This window comes from Oncorhynchus mykiss, chromosome 26 (assembly GCF_057628025.1).
Source record: "Oncorhynchus mykiss isolate SJ-2025 chromosome 26, ASM5762802v1, whole genome shotgun sequence".
NCBI classification, from domain to species: domain Eukaryota; kingdom Metazoa; phylum Chordata; class Actinopteri; order Salmoniformes; family Salmonidae; genus Oncorhynchus; species Oncorhynchus mykiss.
The window spans coordinates 30,116,442-30,127,416 of NC_143047.1; the positions used below are offsets into that span (position 1 = coordinate 30,116,442).

General features: G+C 40.9%; 1 protein-coding gene across 1 annotated transcript; it reads right to left on the reverse strand.

Moving 5' to 3' along the window:
* Window positions 1-2,158: 2,158 nt before the first annotated feature.
* Window positions 2,159-10,565, reverse strand: LOC110506765 (signal peptidase complex catalytic subunit SEC11A). Its single transcript, XM_021586623.3, has 6 exons — window positions 10,177-10,565; window positions 9,468-9,577; window positions 9,126-9,275; window positions 8,724-8,843; window positions 2,823-2,880; window positions 2,159-2,594 (listed from the first exon to the last, which is right to left on the reverse strand). Exons 1-6 carry the CDS (start codon window positions 10,225-10,227, stop codon window positions 2,544-2,546), a joined length of 540 nt encoding a protein of 179 aa, XP_021442298.1. The 5' UTR covers window positions 10,228-10,565; the 3' UTR covers window positions 2,159-2,543.
* Between the last annotated feature and the right edge of the window lie 410 nt (window positions 10,566-10,975).

Here is a 10,975-nt window from a genome sequence, read left to right on the forward strand (position 1 = left end):
TGACTAACATATATGGACTCGGGGGTGTGAACACTTATGTAAATGAAACATTTCTGTATTGTATTTTCAATAAATGTGCAAACATTTTTAAAAACATGTTTTCTCTTTGTCATTATGGGCTATTGTGTGTTCAGGCTGTAACACAACAAAATGTGGAAGAAGTCAATGGGTATAAAAACTTTCGGAAGGCACTGTATGTCAAAAGGGCAAACATTGGTTCAGAATATTGTAAAAAAAAAAAAAAACATGTGTATATATATATATATATATATATATATTTATACAATACCAGTGAAAAGTTTGGACACACCTACTCATTCAAGGGTTTTTCTTAATGTGAACTATTTTCTACATTTTAGAATAATAGTGAAGACATCAAAACTATGAAATGACACATATGGAATCATGTAATAACCAAAAAAGTGTTAAACAAATCAAAATATATTTTATATTTGAGGTTCTCAAAGTAGCCACCCTTTGCCTTGATAACAGCTTTACACACTCTTGGCATTCTCTCAACCAGCTTCATGAGGTAGTCACCTGGAATGCATTTCAATTAACAGGTGTGCCTTGTTAAAAGTAAAATTGTGGAATTTCTTTCCTTCTTAATGCATTTGAGCCAATCAGTTGTGTTGTGACAAGGTAGGGGTGGTACACAGAAGATAGCCCTATTTGGTAAAATACCAAGTCCATATTATGGCAAGAACAGCTTAAATAAGCAAAGAGAAATGACCGTCCATCATTACTTTAAGACATGAAGGTCAGTCAATACGGAACATTTCAACAACACTTTCTTCAAGTGCAGTCGCAAAAACCATCAAGCACTATGATTAAACTGGCTCTCATGAGGACCGCCACAGGAAAGAAAGACCAAGAGTTACCTCTGCTGCAGAGGATACGTTCATTAGAGTTACCAGCCTCAGAAATTGCAGCCCAAATAAATGCTTTAGAGTTCAAGTAACAGACACATCTCAACACCAATTGTTCAGAGGAGACTGCGTGAATCAGGCCTTCATGGTCAAATTGCTGCAAAGAAACCATTACTAAAGGACACTAATAAGAAGAAGAGACTTGCTTGGGCCAAGAAACACGAGCAATGGACATTAGACCGGTGGAAAACTGGCCTTTGGTCTGATGAGTTCAAATCTGAGATTTTTGGTTCTAACCGCCGTGTCTTTGTGAGACGCAGAGTAGGTGACTGGATGATCTCCGCATGTTTGGTTCCCACAGTGAAGCATGGAGGTGTGATGGTGGTTTGCTGGTGACACTGTCAGTGATTTATTTAGAATTCAAGGCACACTTAACCAGCATGTCTACCAGAGCATTCTGCAGCGATACGTCATCCCATCTGGTTTACGCTTAGTGGGACTATCATTTGTTTTTCAACACACCTCCGGGCTTCGCAAAGAGCTGATCAGAAAGTTGATTGTGGCCTGTGGAATGTTGTCCCACTACGATTCAATGGCTGTGCAAAGTTGCTGGATATTGGCGGGAATTAGAACACAGTCGTACATGTCGATCCAGAGCATCCCAAACATGCTCAACGGGTGACCAGTCTGGTGAGTACGCAGGCCATAGAAAAACTAGGACATTTTCAGCTTCCAGGAATTGTGTACAGATCCTTGCTACATGAGGCCATGCATGATCATGCTGAAACATGGTCATGGTGGCGGATTAATTGCACAACAATAGGCCTCAGGATCTCGTCACAGTATCTCTGTGCATTCAAATTACCATCTATAAAATGCAATTGTTTTTGTCTGTAGCTTATGTCTGCCCATAACCACCATGGGGCACTCTGTTCACGTTGACATCAGCTAACCACTCACCCACACAACGCCATACACTTGGTATGTGGTTGTGAGGCCGGTTGGATGTACTGCAAGATTCTCTTAAACAACGTTGGAGGCGACTTATGGTAGAGATATTAACAGTCAATTATCTGGCAACAGCTCTGGTGTACATTCCTGCAGTCAGCATGCCAATTGCACACTCCCTGACTAAGTCGCTCTGGATAAGAGAGTCTGCTAAATGACTCAAATGTAAATGTCATATTTAGCTTGCATGTAAAATAATGGCATTTTGAAAATGCACAAATGTGTTTTAGTGAAGTTATGCTTGAATATAAGAAAAAACACTAGATGCATAAGTTACCAGATTGAAGGATAGAGGGTAACAGATGTCATATTTAATGTCACAAACATATCACTTGTCATTCAATATATCAAGCAAAGCCTAATTAAATGTGAAAACAAAATACACAATTAACCATCTAAAATGTTGGATTCATGTTCTGAAAAAAATTAAATAAAGAAATACAGCTCTTTATTCTACTTAACTTATATCTAATTTCCCTCACAAAAATAATGAATGCTTGTTTTTATTTAATGTAAACACTATCCACATTTCTAGACAATTCAAAACACATGGTAGAGAAAAAGCAACTTAATTTGACATAATCAACATAATTCTGTCTTGAAAGGCATGGTGGGGTGGGGATTTACAATTCCTCCTCCGTGGTAGATAGTTAGGTGATCTCTTCCTCACTCCCGATGGACCAGGACGAACAGACCCAGCAGGAAGAGAACAGCGTACTGGGAAGGGGAAGAACAACAAAATATTAGTATCCCTGTTCCGAGGATCTGAAACCAACAGCTTTCCGTCTACCAGTTGCTCTCCTACTGTTTAGTGTCTGGCTGCTGGTCAGGCTCTCTAACCTTTAGAGTACCTGCATAACACTCCTAATAAGGCCAAATTTAGTAAACAATTCATAAAACCTTAAGTGATTTTCCTTCTAGTGATGACGATGTAAAATATCTTACCTTGAATTTGGGATAGTCATTCATCAGAATGGTAACGATTCCGATGTATGGCACAAACCTGCAGACAAAATTTAGGTCAACATTGGATCATTCAGTCATTTAGGTCAACATTGGATCATTCAGAGATCCTCACTGAACTTCTGGAGAGAGTTTGCTGCACTGAGAGTAAAGGGCTGAATAATTTTGCACGCCCAATTTTTCAGTTTTTGATTTGTTAAAAAAGTTTGAAATATCCAATAAATGTCATTCCACTTCATGATTGTGTCCCACTTGTTGTTGATTCTTAACAAAAAAATACAGTTTTATATCTTTATGTTTGAAGCCTGAAATGTGGCAAAAGGTCGCAAAGTTCAAGGGGGCCGAATACTTTCGCAAGGCACTGTAAATACAGTGGTGGGAAAAGTACTCAATTGTAGTACTTGAGTAAAAGTAAAGATACCTTAGAAAATGACAAGTAAAAGTCACCCAGTAAAATACTACTTGAGTAAAAGTCTAAAAGTATTTGGTTTTAAATATATTTAAGTATCAAAAGTAAATGGAATTGCTAAAACGTACTTAAGAATCAAAAGTCAAAGCATAAATCCTTTCAAATTCCTTATATTAAGCAAATCAGACGACAACATTTTCGATATACGGAGAGCCAGGGGCACACGCCAACACTCAGACATAATTTACAAATGAAGCATTTGTGATCAGTGGCAGTAGTGATGACCTGGGATGTTCTCTTGATAAGTGTGTGAATTGAAAAATGTTTGGGTGTCAGGGAAAATGTATGGAGTAAAAAGTACATTCTTTTCTTTAGGAATGTCCCAGGCACTCTCATTTGTTGACTTCTGTAATCGAAAAAGCCTTGGTTTCATGCATGTTAACATCAGAAGCCTCCTCCCTAAGTTTGTTTTACTCACTGCTTTAGCACACTCCGCCAACCCTGATGTCCTTGCCGTGTCTAAATTCTGGCTTAGGAAGGCCACCAAAAATTCTGAGATGTCCATACCCAACTACAACATTTACCGTCAAGATAGAACTGCCAAAGGGGGAGGAGTTGCAATATACTGCAGAGATAGCTTACAAAGTTCTGTCATACTTTTCAGGTCTATGCCCAAACAGTTCAAGCTGCTAATTTGAAAAATTAATCTCTCCAGAAATAAGTCTCTTACCGGCACCTGACCCCCCTCAGCTCCCAGCTGTGCCCAGGACACCATATGTGAATTGATTGCCCCTCATCTATCTTCAGAGTTCGTTCTGTTAGGTGACCTAAACTGGGACATGCTCAACACCCCGGCAGTTCCACAAGCTAAACTTGATGCCCTCAATCTCACACAAATCATCAAGGAACCCACCAGGTACAACCCTAAATCTGTAAACATGGGCACCCATATAGATATTATCCTGACCAACTTGCCCTCCAAATACACCTCTGCTGTTTTCAATCAGGATCTCAGCAATCACTGCCTGCATCCTCTATGGGTCCGCGGTCAAACGACCACCCCTCATCACTGTCAAACGCTCCCTAAAACACTTCTGCGAGCAGGCTATTTTAATTGACTTGGCCCGGGTATCCTGGAAGGATATTGACCTCATCCCGTCAGTCGAGAATGTCTTGTCGTTCTTAAAAAGTAATTTCCTCACCATCTTAAATAAGCATAACCCTTTCAAAAAAAAATTGAACTAAGAACAGATATAGCTCTAGGTTCACTCCAGACCTGACTGCCCTTGACCAGCACAAAAACATCCGGTGGCGGACTGCAATAGCATTGAATAGTCCCCGCGATATGCAACTGTTCAGGGAAGTCAGGAACCAATACACGGAGTCAGTCAGGAAAGCAAAGGCTAGCTTTTTCAAAACAGAAATTTGCATCCTGTAGCTCAAACTCCAAAAAGGTTTGGGACACTAAAGTCCATGGAGAACAAGAGCACCTCCTCCCAGCTGCCCACTGCTCTGAGTCTAGGTAACATGGTCACCACCGATAAATCCATGATAATCGAACATTTCAATAAGAATTCCTCCTGGCTACCCCAACCCCGGCTAACAGCTCCGCAGCTACTTGCCCAAGCCTCCCCAGCTTCTCCTTCACTCAAATCCAGATTGCAGATGTTATGAAAGAGCTGAAAATCCTGGACAAATCAGCTGGGCTAGACAATCTGGACCCTCTATTTCTAAAATTAACTGCCGCCATTGTTGCAACCCCTATTACTAGTCTGTTCAACCTCTTTCGTATCGTCCGAGATCCCTAAAGATTGGAAAGCTGCCGTGGTCATCCTCCTCTTCAAAGGGGGTGACACTCTAGACCCAAACTGTTATAGACCTATATCCATCCTGCCCCGCCTCTCTAAAGTCTTCGAAAGCCAAGTCAATAAACAGATCATTGACCATTTTGAATCCCACCGTACCTTCTCCGCTGTGCAATCCGATTTCCGAGCTGGTCACAGGTGCACCTCAGCCACGCTCAAGGTACTAAACGATATCATAACTGCCATCGATAAAAGACAGTATTGTGCAGCCGTCTTCATCGACCTGGCCAAGGCTTTCGACTCTGTCAATCACCGTATTCTTATCGGCAGACTCAATAGCCTTGGTTTCTCAAATGACTACCTCGCCTGGTTCACCAACTACTTCGCAGACAGAGTTCAGTGTGTCAAATCGGAGGGCCTGTTATCCGGACCTCTGGCAGTCTCTATGGGGGTACCACAGGGTTCAATTCTCGGGCCGACTCTTTTCTCGGTATATATCAATGATGTCGCTCTTGCTGCGGGTGATTCCTTGATCCACCTCTACGCAGACGACACCATTCTGTATACATCTGGTCCTTCTTTGGACACTGTGTTAACTAACCTCCAAACGAGCTTCAATGCCATACAACACTCCTTCCGTGGCCTCCAAATGCTCTTAAACGCTAGTAACACCAAATGCATGCTTTTCAACCATACGTTGCCCGCACCCGCCCCTGCGACTAGCATCACTACCATGGACGGTTATGACCTAGAATATGTGGACAACTACAAATACCTAAGTGTCTGGCTAGACTGTAAACTCTCCTTCCAGACTCATATTAAACATCTCCAATACAAAATCTAATCTAGAATTAGCTTTCTATTTCGCAACAAAACTTCCGTCTCTCATGCTGCCAAACTTACCCTAGTAAAACTGACTATCCTACCGATCCTCGACTTCAGCGATATCATCTACAAAATAGCTTCCAATATTCTACTCAGCAAATTGGATGTAATCTATCACAGTGCCATCCGTTTTGTTACCAAAGCGCCTTATTCCACCCACCACTGCGACCTGTATGCTCTAGTCGGTTGGCCCTCGCTACATATTCGTCGCCAGACCCACTGGCTCCAGGTCATCTACAAGTCTATGCTAGGTAAAACTCTGCCTTAGCTCACTGGTCACAATAACAACATCCACCCATAGCACTCGCTCCAGCAGGTATATCTCACTGGTCATCCCCAAAGCCAAAACCTCATTTGGCCGCCTTTCCTTCCAGTTCTCTGCTGCCAGTGACTGGAACGAATTGCAAAAAAAATTCTGAAGCCTTATATTTCCATCATTAACTTTAAACATCAGCTATCTGAGCAGCTAACCGATCGCTGCAGCTGTACATAGTCCATCTGTAAATAGCCCACCCAATCTACCTACCTCATCCACATATTGTTATTTACTTTTCTGCTCGTTTGCACACCAGTATCTCTACTTGCATATCATCATCTGTTCATTTATCACTCCAGTGTTAATCTGCTAAATTGTAATTATTTCGCTACTATTGCCTACCTCCTCACGCCATTTGCACACACTGTATATAGACTTTCTTTTTTTCTATTGTGTTATTAACTGTACGCTTGTTTATTCCATGTGTAACTCTGTGTTGTTGTTTGTGTCACACTGCTTTGCTTTATCTTGGCCAGGTCGCAGTTGGAAATGAGAACTTGTTCTCAACTAGCTTACCTGGTTAAATAAAGGTGAAATAAATAATAAAATAAAAATGTAGTGAAGTAAAAGTTCAAAAACAAATAGTAAAGCCAACTACAGACACACAAAAAACAACAACTTAGGTAGTACTTTAAAGTATGTTCACAACTGGTTAAATACTTGAGAAGGGTTAAAGCAAAAAATGTGACTGAAACTTGTCTGGGGCTAAGTTGACCTGCCCTTTCATGTCAGAAAGTCATGGCCATCATGCTTTCAGGGAAAGAGGATAATTGTGTACATGTATTAGACCTAAACTGCAAGTTTGACCAATTCCCCCTTCCTTAGGGGGTCCACCCTGGGATAATTTGTAAGTAGAAGACTGAGAAGCTCAGTTCTGGTGACTTTTTTAAAGGGACATTCTACTCCAAAATGAAAATACAATTATGCTGAAACCATTTTAAATTAAATTACCACCTCCAGAAATGTGTCCGATAAAATATTGGTAAAATCATATTGGACCATGCCTATGCATGGTGTATATTATCAGATATGCTATAAGCAATATCACCTGTAGCCCAACTGATGCAGCATAGTGACTATAAAATGTACATAGGCTGAAGCATGGAGTTTGTCCATCTGGACACAACATCCTGATCGTTATTAATAACTATACTTTTATTATAAATATACTGTATATCAATTAATTATTATTCACTAGAAAATGTTTGATATTTTGGTTTCTATTACAAACTGACATTGTCCATTTAAGACACCGCTGCCCCTTTTAGAGCTGTTGTATATTGATTCAGAGTCTTTTCGGTCAGCCGGATCATTTGGCTCCTTTCACCTAAAAGAGCTTCTCATTTGGCTCCCAAGCGGCTCCTCATCAGTAGCGCTTAGAAATGTACATAAAACCATGAAAAATGGTCAACCCTTAATTTAAAGCCTAAAATGTTACCTACCATTATGTCAGTTCGTGAAATTTGAATTCAAATACATTTTTACCTGACCAAATGATTAGATGGCTTGCAAAAAATAAAAGGACAAAAAAATGTAAAGCACCGAGAAAAAAAATTGGGTAGTGCAGAATGAGGGTCTCTCCTCACAGTATGGTTCCTGCACTGAGGAATTACCATCTTCAGAGAATATTTTTTATCATTTATCTGCAGAGAAGACGTCTTTCTTCTCTAGCCAGTGCTGTCCCGGCTTGTACAGCCCCAGATAGTTGATGTCTGGAGATCAAAAAGCAGCAGTATGCACATCAGGGAGTCAAATTAACTGGGGGAAAAAATGTGCAGTCTGCTCGCAAACTACACATCACTACTTTGCGCAGAAGTGCCTAAACCATGCTCTGTTGTAACCAGAGCATTTCTAAAATGATGCCACTCGCATAATTGAAGGAGTAGAGAAATAAACGTGATAGCAATGGAAAACTGGGATCCTCCTCTTAAATAAATAAAAAATAAAAAAAGGCCAAACCCACTTTCAAAATACATTTGCCAAAACTGCTCTCGGACGTTGAATGCGCCTCGAGTGTAGGGATGTGACAAATGGAAAACATTTTCTTAACTTTTAAACTGCCATTATCATCTGAACATCTGAGTGTCAGCTACAGCCTGTCAGTTCAGTTCACACAGCGTAACAGAGAAAATAACATATGATAATACATTTATTTGGGAAAATATTACTTCATATTAGGATATGTGATCTCCAGATCAGCCCCCCCCACACACCTTTCCCCCTGAGACTTTTATGCGGATCTACACTGATCTCAAATCCGTCACTGTGATGGAGAACTTTAAACCATGCTTGAGCCCTTCCACTACTACAGGCTAGATGAGCGCAGACTCAAGTTCAGTTTAATTTTGCACTAAATAATATCTCAAGGGAAATGGTATCATATAGATCCAGTGAAGTGAAGCATGAGACTGAAGTCATACAGCAGACTAAGCCTAGTATCACTCTGGTGGAATTAGATAAATGCTCACCCTCTGGCTCGTCCCACCACGTCTTTCTTCTCTAGCCAGTGCTGTCCCGGCTTGTACAGCCCTCTGTCATCTACAGAGTTGTTGTCACCTTTGGTCAGGAACTTGATTTCGCCATTTTCCCTGGAGATAAACATTTAGATTTAGTTTGGATGTCGATTTCCTGGCCCCAGAGCGGCTTATGAAGTTGCTCTGACAATGACATTTATTCAGTTACCCAGCATATATTAAAAAAACATACGAGGTAAGAAATATTACAGAATATTTAGAGCCTAGTTTGAGTGTTATGCAGCAATACAAACTTTTTGGGGGAAGTAGGCCTTCTTAAACTTGTAACAAACAAAGAGAACTATCTCGAGAGAGAAATATTGCATTTCAATAACTACAGAAACATCATAGACCAACTTTTCATGAATCTTTAGTACTCTGTGTACTATGGGGATCTCTCTGCCCTCTATCCTGAAGACCACAATCTCTCCGACTCTGATGGGGTCCTCGACCCGGTTTGTTAGGAACAGAAGGTCTCCTCGATGGAAAGCAGGCTCCATACTTCCACTGAAACCAAGGACATGTTACAGTCAAGTATAGACAGGTTACTAAAAATTAGCAGATGCGCTTCAGACAAACAGTAGGTATGTTGGTGCTACACTTGGGTTATGAAAGTGGCAAATTTCCCCTTACTATGTAAAGCGCTTTGAGTGTATTGAAAAGCACTCCATCTACATAAATCCAACACCAATGCTTTACCTGAGGACGACAACAATAGGGCTCTCGCTGCCTGTCAATACCATCAGTCCTTTCCAGATCATCAGGGCTGAGGACACTATCATACCAAAATTAAGCACCTGGTAGTAGAGCTGAAAACAAATAAGACAGGTTGTCAGGTTGTGACGAGGATAAGCTAGTGTTCGCTTATAACAACTTCATAATAACTATGTCTACCAACAGCTGGTCCTGGGGACTAACAAGGTGTGCAGGCTTTTGTCCCAACCCAGTGCTAATACATATGTTTCAGTTAATAAAGGGTTTGGTGATCAGCAGAATCTAGTAGAAACTAGTAACTTAGGCTGGAATAAAAGTCTGCACACTTTGTAGGTCCTCAGCACCAGGTTTGAAGAAGACTGAAGTAACACCATATTCAGGCAGAGAGGAAATTGTACTGGCTAAAGCTACATTGATTTTGCAAGGTTGCTAGCTATTTATTTTGACAACCCAGTTTATCATGCATGTTTAATAGGCGATGTAACGTATATAACTAGCAGGGCAATGTTCTTTATACATGATTAAGACCACACGGAAAGCTGGGTAGCTAGTTAGCGTAGACGACTTGACATTTTAGGGAACGTGCTATTAACCAGCCGGCTAATGTTGCTAGCATAACTAGATAGCTAGCTAACTAGCCTTGGAAGAATCAGTCACATTCACACAACATCAAAAACAATATTATCGTACATACCTGGCGCTTATTCATCCGCCGCACATCATCAAGGAAATCTAAAGACAACATCGTCCCAGTATTGAGTTTATAAAATTACCTAAATTAAATAAAAACCAGTGATCGATACATAAAAAGCGAACATATGGGTGAACGTCCGAGAAACTTGCATCCAAATCTTCCGGGTACACTCAGCCGGAAGTTCCTCCCACATTCAAAATATTTTGTCGAGGTGTCGCTTCGCGATACGGGGGCTGGCAGACAGAAGGTTTGGATATGCACATTTTAAGAGCTTTCATTCACTTACGTAGTGAACACCCGATTCAATTGCAATCAGTCGATCTAATCGACAACTATCATTAGAAATCAAGCGATATGAATCAGACTGTGGGGCGCCGCCTGCAATGAATGTATGAAAACTCTAAAACCATAAAAAAATCTATGACGTCTGAAATATAACAAAACAAGAGAGAACTTTCTACAGGCTGGCACACGTTATTATAACATTCACCAGAGAGACAATCACTAGGAAGATTGCTATGTATTGGCCAATGAGAGGCTTTGAAGCCACCAGCCTGCCATATTGTAAGAGACAATTAAATCCACCAGTACAGAGAGAAAATTCTTCACCCGTGACCTGAAGAGAGAATACCCTTATCCAGTGACCTACAGAGAGAAAACCCTACTCCAGTGAACTACTGACAGGTCCCATCATCTCTCTCTGACAGAGCAGGGTTTCTGTCACAGGACAGAGGGAGTGAGGCAGGGTAGTAGAGGAAGGCCAAGGGTAGGAGGAACAGCCAGAAACATTGCAGCACTA